At 43.6% G+C, this 16,284-nt stretch overlaps 1 protein-coding gene across 1 annotated transcript in view; it reads left to right on the forward strand.

Moving 5' to 3' along the window:
- Positions 1–16,284, forward strand: part of VPS50 (VPS50 subunit of EARP/GARPII complex) — a 620,793-nt gene that overhangs the window by 439,550 nt on the left and 164,959 nt on the right. Inside the window, 1 exon segment of the mRNA XM_029588894.1 lies at positions 2,351–2,457. Coding sequence (XP_029444754.1) covers positions 2,351–2,457 — 107 coding nt within the window.

The following is a 16,284-nucleotide window of genomic DNA, read 5'->3' on the forward strand; positions in this document are numbered from 1 at the left end:
CCTCCCGAAGCAGGGCGCAAAAAGCAGCCTTGCTCCGGGAGGAGGGAAGAAAGGACTGGCAGTGTAAAGCGGCGAAGCGACTTAATTTTTGCAGCACCTTCCGGACATCGGACGACCTCTCCTGCCTCCGCTGCTCGCGAAGATGGACGCCTGCACGGCCGCTGAAGACGTGACATCACATGCCTGACGCCAAACGTCGTGACGTCACGTCTTCAGCGGCCGTGCAGGCGTCCATCTTCGCGAGCAGCTGGAGGCAGGAGAGGTCGTCCGATGTCCGGAGGGGGCTGCAAAAAGTAAGTCACTTCACCGCTTTACAACTGCCAGTCCCTTCTTCCTCCTCCCGGAGCAAGGCTGCTTTTCGCGCCCTGCTTCGGGAGGAGGGGAGGGGGAAACTGGCACGGGGGAAGCCACGATGTCCGGAGGAGGGGGGCTGCAAAAGTAAGTCGCCGAGCGTAGGATTGCCGTCCTCTCCCCTCTCTCTCTCTCCTCGCAACTTTTTTTCGCTTTTTTTTTTTCTTCGGGAGGAGGGGGGAGGACTGGGGCTGCCCCGGAGGCCAGCATCCATGGACGCGGCCAGGGCAGGTGAGAGGGGGCTGGGGGAAAGCTTGCCGCCTACCCTTACCCCTGCCTCTAACGCAGGGGTAGGGGTAGGCGGTAAGTTAGGTTAAACGCGGGGCAAAATGGCAGCGATAGTCGGGGCGCGCGTTACAGTATCGGAGGGGAATAGCTAATTCCTTCATTATACAGCTAATTCGTTCATTTACATATCATATACATGCTGCGTGCGGAAAGGGTTATGCGTCTGTTTTAAGAAGCGCTAAGGACGCGTGAAACTGGAGACTGTATCGCTGGATCGCCTTACGCGTCCGAATTGGGCGCTCCCAGCACGTTACAGACGGGAAATCTTCAACCGCACATTACAGTATCGACCTGATATAGAGGTCTGCTTAAGTAGAGTACTTAGGTACAACAGTCCTATTCTTCCTCCTCTTTTAGACCTAGTTTTCTAGTGGTGATTCATCCTGAGTTTAATATGAGTGCCAGTTTTTTAAAGTCTGGTTCCTCTGTCAACTCGATTAATTTTGGTCTGTTGAATGCTTATTCAGCTTTGACTAGATACCCTTTAATTTATGATTCGATGCTAAATCACAAACTTAATATTTATTGTATAATTGAAACCCAACTAAAACCAAGGGATGCACTTTACTTGAAAAAGCATGTCCTCCAAATTATTCTTTTTTTTCATAAATTGGAAGGGCAAGTGGTCATGATTTTTTTTTTTTAATCTTGAAATCAAATGAGTTAAGTTTAATCTCTGTGTCGGGGTTGAAATCTTTATTTCTTCAGAAAGAAGGTTGGCGTATTTTTAATATTTGTTTTATTTATCATCTTCTACCTTCTTCTTACTCTTCTCTGTTAGAGTTATCCAAGATTATTAATGTGTGCTCTGCAAGAAGTTCCCAATTTTTATTATTAGGGGTCTTCAATATACATGCATATGATCATCCATCTAAATCTTCAGGGTCTCAGTTTTTGATATCTATGGCTGATCTAATTTTAACTTGGTGGGTTCATGAACCAACCCATAAAGCAGGGCACACATTGAACTTGATTTTTTTCCTCCTCCCAAGTACAACTAGAGGATTTTAACTCAAAAAGTAGAAGGGGTCGGGGGTCGGTCTTCCTCTCCATGCCCACTCTCTGGTTCAACATATTATCCCAAGAAAGAGCCCTCCGCGCTCTCTCTCCCTCACCTCAGCCCTAACTCTCCCATCCTCCCCGTACCTTTGCCAATCTCTGTTTTCAGCTGGGATTGTGGTGTGCTGCTACTGCAATCCCAGCTGGCACTTCTTGCAGCATAATTTACCACATTTCCTATTCACAGCAATACTGATAGCTTACACTTCCAGGCAAGAAGCACCATATTTGACTAACTCTTGAACATCCCCGTAACACTTATTACTTCTTTGGCTAGTTTTTAGCCGATAATGACCTATCTGGCTAAAGTTTAGCTGGATAAGTACTGTGAATTTTTAAAACAGTGCATTTAGCTATATAATTTATGAGTTATATTGGCCTCAGAATAAATACATTGCTTCCAGTTCTTAAGAGAATCAGTGAACGTGAATCCAAATTCCTATTTGCATAATCAATGAATTTGTTCAATTCTGAGGTACAACACATTGACATGTTGTAATTTCAAATCCTGTAAAGGAGTGGTTTGTTTAGCCAACAAGTAACACTATTGTGGTCTCTAAATGTTAGCTGAATGAACTATGCATTGTTTTACTTTAATTTGAGCAATATTAGACTACTCTGGATAACAACTTTATCTTTTTTTTTAATTAAGTATTTCTCGAGAAACCCTAAAAAGCAGGAAGAGATCGGATTATAGTCTGAACAAGGCAAATGCACCAATCTTAACCAACACTACACTGAATGTAATACGACTTGTTGGTAAGTAGAGTTATTTTATGATTCTTTATAATACGTCATATGCATTCATTTCATTCAGCTTCAAAATAGTTTTATACCAAACCTGAAATATCAGCAGAAATGGAAAGTCTTATTCCTTAATTGTACAGTTTTATTTAGAGCCCTTTGTTACTGTTTTAAAAATGCAGTACTGTTCTCATCCTAAGCAACAGAATTTTAAGTAAAAGTTTCAGTTTAATGCCCATGTATATTTTATCAGTACCTCGTGACTTTTGTGGATGGATTCCATGGAATTGCCTGCAGTGGTCACATTTAAAGTTATATTAGTAGTAATTGAACTTGGACATGTTCCTCTTATTACTCTAAATGTTCTTTTTAAATTTGCTTCTTAAAGTTTTGTTTTGTTTTGTTATTTTGAAAATATGGGGGCGGATTTTAAAACTGCTATGCACGTAAAGCCTATTTTGCATAGGCCCGGCGATGTGTGCAAGCCCCGGGATGCACGTATATCCCTGGGCTTTGTGAAAGGGGCAGGGGCGGGACCAAGGCTTCCGGCACAGCAGCTGTGCTGGGGGATCGCGCGCCGTAGCTTGGCAGGCCTGCGCAACTCTTCTGAAATAAAGGTTGGGGGGTTAGGTAGGGCTGGGGGGCGGGGAAGGGAGGGGAAGGTGGAGGGGGTTGGAAGGAAAGTTCCCTCCGAGGCTGCCCTGATTTCAGAGCCACTTGGGAGGGAACAGGGAAAGCCATCGGGGCTCCCCTAGGGCTCAGCACGCGCAAGGTGCATTAGTGTGCACCCCCTTGCACGCACCGACCCTGGATTTTATAACAGGCACGCGGCTGCACGTGCATGTTATAAAATCGGGCATACATTCGTGCATGCCGGGTAGCGCGCACAAAAATTAGGCCGCGCGCGCAGGTTTGAAAACCTGCCCCATGACTTGTAGGACATAGTTCTCAACCCATATGTTTACACTTTTGTGGTCATTTACGATCTTTGTTTTTGAATATTCATTTATAAAGTTCTGAGTACATCTAGTAGTGCTATTGCAGAAGTGGCCAACCTGTGGCTCATGTGGAAAATGTAGCTCTTGCCTTCCTGGCCACATGGCAATTGAGCAGCACTGCAGAAGACAGAGGAGAAGGACTAGAGCAGATAGCACAACAATAGAATAGAGCAGAGAAGAGGCATTCTGCTCCAATCTCGTCTCCCCTCCCCCTCCCTTCCTGACCTGACAGTACTGCTGGTTGCTACAGCGACAGAAGGGAGGGGCTGAGGAAGGGATCAGAGTATTTTCTCTGCTTATCCATGCTCCTCTACTCACCTCACTTCTCCACCCCCACCTCTTTCTGCAATCAACAATAGTGGAGGACAGGAGCGGGTGAAGATGGAGCTGACAGTTCAGCTCCTTATTCTTCCCAGCCTGTCTAAACCCCCACTCCATCTACTACCTGGAGTAGAGGGCTTTTCTCTGGTCTGCTGTCGGGGGGGGGGGAGGATTCGAGTGTACATAATTCCATGCCCAGCAGCTCAATTTGCCCACATAACTTAGGATTCAGCTGACAGCAGAGAGGAGAAGCAGGTCACCCAAAGCTCCAGTCAGGCCAGAATAATTTGTGGCAAGAGAAAGGGGATGAATGCTGAAAGGGGATGAGAGGAGAAGGGAGTGAATGTAGTTGATGAATGCTTGATAGAGAAGTCGTACAGAATCTTCTAAGGGCAGTGACATAAAAAGGAGTGAATGTTGCAACAGTTAAGGAGAACAACACAAGGAGGAGTTTATGCTGTGGAGAGGATGAGAGGTGAATATTATTTCCTTCCCTATTTCCCTGACATTAGCAATGAAACTGGACCAACTGATATCTTTTTCCTCTCTAAGATACATGCTACCACATATTCTGCAGAAGGTGGGAGGGGACCAGAACTTGGGCAGAGGAAACGGAGTGAGAGAGAGAGTGAGATAGCTGGGATAAGGTGTTATATGAGAGCCATGTGGGGAGAGTGGAGGTGGCATGAGAACCAGGGATGGCGATAGAAAGGGTTCATAAGAAAGAAGGAAGTCAGTGGGAGGGTGTAAGAAGTCCAGGGGGGGAGGGTATGTATGCAAGAAAGTCAGTGGTAGTGAATAGAGGGAGGGTGAAAAAACAGAAATAGCATCAGGATGAGGCAGAGGTGGTGACGAAGATATGTTTGTGAGAGATCCAGAGGGAGTGAAAGGGTGTTGCGTCCGTCGGTGCTAGACGGCTTCGCCCCGTTTGCCTTACTTTGTTCACAGCTCCGCCTGCTTCCTCGGGGAAAATGGCTACCGCCGCGTCTACAAGCCGAACTCTCCAGCGTCCCTGGAACGGCCATGGTGCTGCCTCCAGCCATGCTCCTCCTAAGGGCCTAATAGGGTGTGTGCGCGCACACCACCCACGTCTTTATTCCAGCAATGGTGCGAACCTCGGGGGCGTTCCCTTCCACTGATGTCACGCCATCCAGGTATATAGCCTGTACTCATTTGCTAATTCATTGAGTTAGCAACAGATTGGTCTCGGCCGGTCTATGCTACTCTGCCGCTTCTGTGCTCCCACTGGAAGCTCTCTCTCTGCCCTTCGGGGTATTGTTAACTTGGATACCTGCTCCACGGGGGCCCTCTGCTATATTTCAGGTGCCTTAGAGGGATCAGGTACTCTCTCCTCGAGGGCCTGCTCTCCCTGCCTCGGTCCCAAGTACCAACTTCTTCGACCTGGTGGAATCGCATAGCTACAGCAACCATTTAGTGAGTAATCTAACTCTCTGCCTATCTCATCCACAGTGCAGCCTTGCTGGGAAACCTACACCGGACTTCCCTATACCAACAGGGTGAGAAGGGCTCCCTCTGCCGAGGTCCTGAGACTGCAATATCAGACTACCTCACTACTGCCACCTCTGGTGGTACATCTCAGCTGTCTAATAAAAGAACTAGCTCTGTGTTTGTGCATCCTGCGTTTAGCCTGGTGCTGTGGCGCCTCACGGGGCTCCTCCCTGTGGGCGAGGTAATCTGCCACAGTACCTAAGAATCCACCCAAACACCGCTTAACCATAACAAAGGGAAGGTAGGATGAGGATTAGTGACAATCATAGGTAATGAAGGTAGAAGGGAGAGTGAGAGAGAGAGCGCTAGAGGGAGTGAAGGAGAAGTGGGATAACAGAGCCGGAAGGGGTGATGGGGCAAAGGCAAAAAGGGAAGCTAGAGGTGTGATTGGGTAGAGGAATGAGAGAACCAGGAGTGGTGATTGGAGAGGGATGGATTTGAGAGAGACATATGTCGGGGGGGGGGTGGTGAATGCTTCTGGGGAGAATAATTTGAAAAGAGGTGAATTTGGGGGGAGAGGTGGTGGGTGTAAGAACCAGAAGAGGTAATGGTGGAGGATGTATGAGAGAGAGCACTGAAGGGGGAAAGAGTGGAGGGAGAGAGAGAGTAAGAGGTGATGGGGACAGGGAAGTTATTGATGGTAGACATAGGATGAGGAGAGGAGGATAGAGTAGCACGTGGGATGGGTGGTATTGATGCTGGAGCTGCTGAGCCCCTGATATTGTTCTTGTGGGGTTTGGGGAATATTATGCTGGGGTGATTGAGAGCATGATGGGGATGAGAGAAAACCAGACACTAACAGTAAAGGGGGAGAGAACGAAAATGCTGGTCAGAGACAGGCAAGAGTATTGAGAGAGTTACTGGTGAGGACAAGGCGAGAGGATTGAGAAAGACTTTGGGAAGAGTGGGAGGATTAAGAGAGAGATTTTTGGAGGATTGGGGTCAGGAAGGGACTGAGTTGGGTGTGGTGATTGAGAGAGAGTGATGGGAGAATTGAAAGACCGAGGACAGATTGAGGAATTGAGAGACTAGTGGGAATAGAATGAAAGAATTGAAAAACTCAGAGGGACATAGTGGAAGTATTGTGAGAGACTTGTGGGGGGATTAAGAGAGAGGCTAATGGGAACAGAATGAGGTTGACTGGTGGGGATGTGATTTGGTATTGAGAAAGAGAGAGACTACTGGGGACAGTATGTAATTGAAGGAGAGAGATCTTGGGGGCAGGGTGAGTGGATCAAGAGAGGGAAAGATACTGTTGGACAGAGAGCTTCCCCCTCCCCACAATCCCTCATCTTTTGCAAATGTGAGGCTCTCTGGTACTGTGTATTATGATTTCTTGGCTCTTGGTGTGTGAAAGGTTGGCCAACTCTTGGCTAGAGAATTAAGAATGGTAACTTTGAAACATGAGCAACAAAAATGGTACACCACTTAACCTCTTATTTTAATAAAAATTAAAGATGCTTAAATTGACAAATGACCATCATAATAGGCTTCATCGTGTAGTGAGACCACTTTAATGCTCGGCCTTATTTATAATCATTGGTTATCAGAAGATGAACATATTCACCAAGAAATCCACAGTATGTAGACAAAATTGTTTAAGACTTTTTTCAATCGTAAAAAAAATGATGTACTATCAAAATTCTCAAAAAGTGTAAAGTCAATGAGTATGATTCAATAAGTCTGTTAATAGCAACACTTATCTGAATTAGAAGAGAGTTCGTATTACTGAAATTTCAATCCTTATTTTCTTCATATCTTCATCTTCATCATTGACAATACCGGATATCCTTAGCGATGCAATGCCCGTAATGCAAAGCCCGACATGGGACCGTGTTTCGGACAGTGTGTCCTTCTTCAAAGGGCTAATTTAAAGCGTTTGATGTATCAACATTTTTTGAACGTGTCGGCGTCAAAGAGCATTAAAGTGGTCTCACTACACGATGAAGCCTATTATGATGGTCATTTGTCTAAGGGTCTTTAATTTTTATTAAAGTAAGAGGTTGTGATGAACATTTTGGTTGCACATATGTTACCATCATTCCTAGCACAAGATTTTGGATACTTGTGGAACATTGTTGATTGAACTTTTAAACAAGCACATGGGCCCACACCCAGGGACACCGGTTTTCTAGTATGTGTGCATGTTATAAAATAGACTGACCGGGCATACGTGTGCCCAATATTAAGTGGGTGCGCACAAATGTTACTTCTACTGCGTAAGTCGAGGGATTTTTTTTTTTTTTTGTAATTTACGGATTAGCAATATGCAAACATATTAGCAAAAATTATTCAAATTGTCTTAATAGCACTACACAGGCGTAACATAGAACTATAGTTGCAAAATACAATGTAGAAAGAATAACCACAAGGAATATATCAGTTTGCTGCATCATCCACTTTTCACATTTCCATCCTCTCCCTCCCCCCTCTTACATCTCCAACCCCAACTGCCACAACCCTTATAGCACAACACCTTCCCATTCCACCCAACCGCCCCCCCCCCCCGCCTTATACCCCATCCCACCCCCAGTATCACCAAATCTCCATACTGCTCCAACAGGTTTATATTAGACTATCCAATATTCTGCTTTTCAACTTGAATCTGCCAAGCCCAGTTTGGAACTTCCTTCCAACTAATGTAGGGTGCACATATTTTTTCAAACTTCAGAATGAGATCATACAAACAGGCTGTTAGTTTATACATATTGAACGGTAGAGCTAGCCTCAGTTATAGATTTATTTTCTGTGGAACATTCACGTGCTGACACAATGATATGTTGCATCAGTCACCTAATCTGTTCTCCTAAAGCATGTTTGTAATGTGACCAATAAAAGTTTAGGATTCCTCGGAACCCTATATCCAGTAATCTCCGTAATTAAGTTAATAAACATACCCCGATAGCCAACCATTGTTGCGCATTCCCACCATATGTGATAGATATTACCTCTCTCCCCACAGTTTCGCCAACAACGATCAGAGATACCTGAGAACATACTTGCCTACTTTGACAGGGTAAGGTACCACTATATAGTATCTTATATCCATTTCCCACTACCAAGGAAGGCACTGAGCTTCTCCCCATCAACTGAAGGCACAAGTCCCAAGCAGAATCTTTTATAGTAGTATGAAAGTTCTGTTCCCCTGCTATAATATGTTTTGATTTTTGATCTAGGACTCCAATTAATAACTCATTTATTTTAGAGATCAATTTATTAATCCCATCAGCTCTGGCATAATAAACTTCAAACATTGTCTTATTTGTTTGGAGATCCTCCATTACTCCCTTAGATCTGGCGAGAGGTACCAACTGCAGGTAATAGAATCTATCCTTCTCCTCCATTGGATATGTATGCCGCATTACCTCAAATAAGCAAAAAGCCCTTCCATCCCAGACTTACTCTAATATTTCAATACCCAGTCACATCCAGTATGAAGCAGTCGATACTGACTCTCCAGGAAGAAAAAGCTTATTGAACAGAAAGGATGTACGGTGCCAAAACAGTTTATCCCCAACCAATCTCTTTCTGTATTGCAGCCATACTTCAAGAGTTAGTTGTGTTAAGGGAGAACCCTTGCTAGCCAAATTTCTGTATTCTCAGGTGGCCAAATTAATATCTCCATAGAAGGAGTCCCTAACATGTCACGTTCTAAATCTCTCCATACTTTACATTTCACCTTATAGTGCCCTTCCAATATCGCCCGTAACTGCAAGGCTGCGTAATAAAATGCCAATTTCGGGACCCCCAAACTACCCTGACACTTAGTTTGATATAGGACCTTCCATGCCACTCTTGGGGGCCGCCTTCTCCAGATGAAATGGAGAAAGCTTCCTCTGGAAACTCCTTATTACTCCCACTGGGATGAGAACCAGCAGTATTTGAAAAAACTAGCAAAATCTCTGTAGAATACTCATTTTAATTGGAGAAATTCTATCTAACCAAGAAGGAGGAATGTGATTCCATCTCTCCAAATCACGAAAAATGCCTTTCACTAAAGGACCATAATTTAAATCACATATACTCCCCAAATCTGTACCTGTATGGACCCCAAGATATTTGAAAAAACTCTTTCGTCCACTTAAAAGCAGACACTTCTGCAAGTTACCGACTATGTCAACACCCAGAATTAGATTTAAAACCTCTGATTTGTCTTCATTAACCTTAAAGAATATTAAGAGAACCCTCCGGCTCTGTAAGTGTGAACATCAGATCATCAGTAAATAATGTCATCCTTTTATGAATTCCCACTAACCCTTCTCTAATGGAGCTATCACTTCTAATTTTTTCAGCAAATGATTCTAGGGAGAGAGCAAATAATAGAGGAGATAACAGGCAGCCCTGCCTCATACCTCTACCTTTGGCTGGTTATAGAGTGCATTAATCCAGGACAAAAAGCAAGGCTCTAATCCCATTTTAAGCAAAACTTGAAACAAATAGAGCCAGTGTACCCTATCAAACACCTTCTTGGCTTCACCACCAGCAGGACCGCTGGTATTCTTTGATGTTTAACCCACCACATTAAATTCAAAACTCTCCTCACATTATTCGCTGTGAGTCTACCTGGGCTAAATCCTGACTGATCCCCATGGTTAAGAAGAGGGGCTATCATACCTAATCTCAAAGCCAGAACCTTTGCATATTAAGCAGGCTGGTAATCAGTCTAAATGTCTCTTTCATTTCATTTTATTTAGATTTTTATATTCCGCTTTTCGCACTTTTTTCAGCACTTCAAAGTGGATTACATTCAGATACTGCAGGTATTTCCCTATCCCCAGAGGGCTTACAAGCTAAGGGCCTTATTTTCTAAGGTTAACGCACGCTTGCGCTAGCTACATCGGGGCGGAGTCGGTCCCGGAAGAGGAGGAGTCAGGGCGTCACCGGGGCTGACTCTGCAAAGACTGCGCTGACGACGAAAAGGTAAGGAGGCTTTTCGCTGCCTATTTCGCACCGAATAACTACACCTTTTATGGTGTAGTTATTCGGCGCGGCGGCGGTGCGATTGCTGCCGGCTAGGGCAGGACTGCCCCCTGTTAGCGCCGGGATTCACTAAGCCTTGCGGCATTAGTGAATCCAGGCCTAAGTTTGTACTAGAGGCAATGGAGGGTAACGTGACTTGCCCAAGGTCACAAGGAGTGATAGTGGGACTTGAACCATGGTCTCCCCATTTCAAAGTCTGCTGCTCCAACTACTAGGGTACTCCTCCATGCCACATATATTACAAACTATGTTCCCAGGATACTAAAAATTCTGAATATTGAACAGCCTTATCCTCAACCTGGAATACATATAATTTGGAATAATAGGATCAAAAACCTTTAAAATATCAGGATCCTGTATTATTATCCTATTCTGATTCATACATACAATGCTAATTCTCTCTCTACTCTTCCCTTTTAAGTATTAGGGCAGAAGAAGGCATGCTTAATTATTACTAGCATCATATCCAGCTTTTTGCATAAAGATTGAATAACTAGCTCTTATATGGAGTAATTTATTGTCTTGATATTTCAATTTTTTTAAACGCAATAATAGTTAATTTTGTACATTGCTTATTTAATTTAGCCTTCTATCCAATTATAAGCATTCTAGACAGATTATTCTAGATTATTAAGCATTTTTTTTAGCTAGAACAGATGTTGCTGCTTCTTCTATCATAGATTTCAAGGCTGCGGCCTTTGCATCCTTCATCTCTGATAAAATAGTTAAGATTCAGCAGGATTTTAGACCAGGAACTCCAGCTCTTAGCATTTTATTTTCCTTCAGTGAAGAACTAGCATTGAATACTAGTGAGGAAATTGTGGGTACTAGTACCTGAGAGCCTTTAATGATACTTCTCATTTTAAAATTGAAAAAACCCTACACACTGCTGCAATCTAATAGGGACATTCATCAAGCTACATTAGGGCCTCATCGTGTGATAAACGGGATCTAATGTGCGATAGACAAGCAATGTTTATCATGTCATGTGTTATGTAAATTTGATGAATATGCAAAAGCTAGAAAATTATGTAAATGAGGGACTCCTACCGCATTTTGTGAAAAAATATCGCACGACGTGAGATTTAACTTGGAAAATAACACCTTTTTGATTTGCTGTACAGTTGGATAAAAGTTTTTATCACACCATAGCGGCCGTTATCGGGGATCACAGCTATTATCGTGAGCGATAAACTGAGTCGTGCTCTCAGACACACCTACACAGCCCTGGTAAAAACAGCTTTTATTACCTACCCTGTCTTCCAAAAGCTACAATATTAGCAGAAAGTGCACTAGTGGTGGGATACTGGCTGCTTCAGACTGCTCAACAACTACTACAACATGGAAGGGAGGTTCCAACGCCTCCTAGGGAAGTTCCTATACTGGAGCCAGAGCTGCAAGCTTCACTGATAGAGTGTGCTGGCCCACATCAGGGCTTGCCACGCAAGAGGGTATGTAGGTGGTATAGAGAGCATATCTTTCATCCATGCACCACATTGCTGGGGATGCCAAAGGACAACGTGGCTATGAGGTACCACCTCAGTTCTCATACTATCATGGAATTATATTAAGAACTCAGAGGGAATCTGGATCACAGAAAGGTCCTGTACTATACCAGGCCTCAATAAACTATTGTGCACCCTACATTTTATGGCATCTGGCTCATTCCAAACAACAGTCGGGGTCCTTGAGGGAATGTCCCAAACATCTATTTCCCACTGTCTGCATCAGGTCCTAACAATGTACAAGTGGTCTGTGACTCATGACTGCACATCCTTGACGTGGCCGTCAGGTACCCGGAACCTGCGCATCATTCCTTTATACTTAGGCAATCTGGCCTGTTTGAACAATTTAAAGATGGCCTCTACAGTGACAGTTGGCTCATAGATAAGTGGTGCTTCTGTCCATCAAACCTCTCCAGTTATGCATTTACAGTACTGTATGGCATCGCAGTATATTATATTTGCAGATTTACTTGAGGAACCCCCATGTCCCCCTGCAGAAGCCAGGCAGACCACATAGACTGACAACCAGCTTCGGCAAATTGTTATATAATGTTACTTTGCCTGTTGGTCATCATCTATAAACAACAATGTCCTAACAGATGTGTGTGTGTGTCTGGGTGAATTATGTGCTACGTTAGCCTCTGTCTTTATCTATGTCTGGGGGTGATATAGGTCTCGTAGTTATCTTCCTTACCACACCAATACATACATTAGAGCACAAAGTATCGTTTGACACAAGCAATCCTGTGCTTCCACGTTTAACAATGGATGCTACAGATATCTTAATGTGTAGGCGGGGAGAAAATGGCCTCATGCATTGTAACCAAATGTTCCAAATTCGCCTGACACTGTATATTCATTCAGTTGAGAGAGGGGTGTGACAGTTGGCAGTATAAGAGCTCAGATATACAGTACCAGTTTGCTGGATGAGTAGATATCTGCCTGTAGTTGGCAGAAAATTAGCAAAAAGGTTTGGATAAGTTCCTAGAGAAAAAAAACCCATAAACTGCTGTTATGGTAATGAATAAGCAATAGTAGCTTGTGATTTATCTAATGTTTGGGTTCTTGCCAGATACTTGTGACTTGGATTGGCCACTGTTGGAAACAGGATACTGGACTTCATGGACCCTTGGTCTGACCCAGTATGGCATATCTTATGTTGTTGTTATGTAACTCCTGCAGTGTAGCCTTATAACTGTGCTGCCAAAGTAAAGCTCACCTTGCTCCCAGTATCTGTCTTTCAAGGACAAATATCCCTAGCTTCTCCTTTGCAATGCAGGTATACTGTGTGGGACTGGCACACCTGTAGATACAGGTTTCAGTGTATTGCAATGAACACATATCCCTGCTACTATTGTGTGTGGTGCACTGGTGCTGTGGAACATGTTGAAAGCCTGTAATTCTTGTCTGCATCAGAGACAGCAGTGTACATGCTATGTGGGTAGATATACACCCCTTTCTCTATATTACAAAATGATACAGACTGGATGGGCCGTTTGGTCTTCTTCTCCCGTCATTTCTGTGTTTCTATGTTTCTATGATATATCCTGAGGTCCATCAGCAATTGCAATTTATATGGCCAACTGTAAAAAGAGCACTGTAAACAACTAATGTGATATATGCAGCCACTTCTCCGGCTACATTCTCGCCACATAAGTCTCATTATCTGCCTGTAATATATACTCCTCCCCCCCCCCCCCCCCAACATCTGAGGCTCTCCCAACCAGTACCTAGAGTGGGCCTCTTTGTGTTGGTATTGGGGGTTGTGCCTGGTTGGAAGAGATTCAGCTGCCAGGAGGCAGTGGTAGTTTGGGGAGGGATTTAGATGTCAGCTTCTTTTGAGGATGTAGGAATAGAGGGAAGGGGGAAGGTAAATGGTGCCATCATGCCAGGTACTTTCATTTTCACCAGTTACATGGGTTGGGGGAGAGGTCTGGGCCAGCAGGTTGATGGGGGCAGGGGGAGTAGTGGAAGGAAGCCTGCCAAGACCTCTATTTGATGATCTATTTTTCTAGACTGAGGCCTACTTACCCACGTATCTGTAGAAGTTATCCTGATAACTAGACAGTGATACTGCCACACAAGGACGCATCACGAAGCTTACGCTTCCATATCTACACACTGGTAGGTTAGACCTTCAGATAAATCTGCCTTATGTAATAGCATGCTCTCTGGAGAAGGCAACATGAGCCACTTGTGAAGCTCCACAGTAATGAAATTCCTATTTTTTTCTTGCTGTCTTCCTTGAGAGCATACAATGAGCTTTCAGTTTTATGGCCTAGGCCATATGGTTTTGCATGTGAGAAATATGCCTAGTTAGAATCACTAATGGTACTCTAGCAACAAGATAATGTGGGTCCCAAACCTTTAACCTAGTGAACCTTTAAGACAAAAACCATACAATGAAAAGACACAGCCACAAAATTAAGTTTCAATGTATGTGACCACTTTATTAAACAACATTTGTAGTCACCAGAAACAAAGCAATTCAGTGTCTTTGAAATCACATTCTGCAAGGAAAAGATATCAAATAGCAAATGACATTGTAACTGAAATAACCAGCACCTTTAGTAGAGCTGTGTATACATTGTAACAAATGGCAATATGACATATACAATATTATGATCTTATGCCTTTGCAAAATCATGATTACAGTAAAGAAGATATAATTGCGATGGAGAAAGTACAGAGAAGGGTGACCAAAATGATAAAGGGAATGGAACAGCTCCCCTATGAGGAAAGACTAAAGAGGTTAGGACTTTTCAGCTTGGAGAAGAGACGGCTGAGGCGGGATATGATAGAGGTGTTTAAAAATCATGAGAGGTCTAGAACGGGTAGATGTGAATCGGTTTTTTACTCTTTCGGATAATAGAAAGACTAGGGGGCACTCCATGAAGTTAGCATGTGGCACATTTAAAACTAATCGGAGAAAGTTCTTTTTCACTCAACGCACAATTAAACTCTGGAATTTGTTGCCAGAAGATGTGGTTAGTGTAGTTAGTATAGCTTTGTTTAAAAAAGGATTGGATAAGTTCTTGGAGGAGAAGTCCATTACCTGCTATTAATTAAGTTGACTTAGATAATAACCACCGCTATTACTAGCAGCAGTAACATGGAATAGACTTAGTTTTTGGGTACTTGCCAGGTTCTTATGGCCTGGATTGGCCTCTGTTGGAAACAGGATGCTGGGCTTGATGGACCCTTGGTCTGACCCAGTATGGCATGTTCTTATGTGGAGGTGGCAACCCAATAGCTACAGTATAGCTCTAAAATTAAAGCTGATGCCCACACAACTAAGTGATATCAAGTGAAGGCCCAAAGAATTTGTTGAAAGAGTGCACTCAAAGGGGATAGCCTAAGGGCCATGGCAGCAAAGTTCAACAGAAGTCCCAGACAGTCCATGTTGCAAGGGTGCACTCAAAGTGGACAACTTAACTTAAGGGCTGTAGGGAGAACTATTCGGTTTTTAACCCCACCTCCCTTAAAATATGTACTTACTATTTACCAGCGACCCTCCTTGTTCATTGTTAGAAACTTACACAACTATTTGAATAAAAACAAGTCTCCTTTATTATAGGTTACACAGGGTTAAGTTTAACACTTCATCAGGCAGTACACACACAGGCAATTAGGGACACAGACTATAAGTTACTAAAGCATATTTAATGTCCAGTGCATATCAAATTACCTTAATTTCTGCTGATCTCACCTCTCCTTAGCCAAAACTTACTTTTGAATGCTAATAAACTCTTCCTTACTAACCCCTGGGGTAGGAAATGCGACAGATAGTAACTTCATTCTTGGGCTGGTCGGGGGAGGTCCCTCCCTTCACCAGTCTCCGGCACAGAATCAGAGAGGACAATCTCAGCCACCGTTCACTATCAAGTCTCTTAGACCTTGTCGCTGTATGTCACCTTGGCCCAGGATGCACAGCAAAGCAGGGGTAGATGGCCACAGCACTCAGACAGATCGCCTCCTTCTCCTCAGAGGAGTAACAATGGGCTCCGAATGGACAGCACCCAGCGGACCCAGAGGGATGTTAACTTTCCCCTTTTAAGGGCTCATCTATGCAAATTCAGCAACTCATGCATAGTCAGGTGAATGCATAATTAAGGAGTTTAATTAGCATCTTCCCGCTATTTTCTCTCAGTTCTTTGTTCACTGTGGAGTTCAACAAGCAGTCAGTTCTCATGAATAACAGTTTCACAGGGCTGACAGAGCTATGATAAACTCTGATCCCGGATAGACATTAGGACCATAAAAAGAGGCCCCAATATTATTTTTGCACCAATTGGCAAGGCTAATACATTCTTCGGCTTGTCACATACACAGTAATGAGAATACTTTCTCATGTCTGTGTTTGGCTGTACACAGCCAAATGCCAAAGTCCATTTTCCTCTTCATTTAGCTGTGCATAGCCCAAATAGGCCACTGGCAATTTTTACTAATGTCAGAAGGTCCATCTTAGTTGCTTGTCCCTGTTAGCATGAATTGGGATATTGCCTATAGGATCATGGCAGCAAATTTAA

Source organism: Rhinatrema bivittatum, chromosome 2, assembly GCF_901001135.1.
Source record: "Rhinatrema bivittatum chromosome 2, aRhiBiv1.1, whole genome shotgun sequence".
NCBI lineage: Eukaryota > Metazoa > Chordata > Amphibia > Gymnophiona > Rhinatrematidae > Rhinatrema > Rhinatrema bivittatum.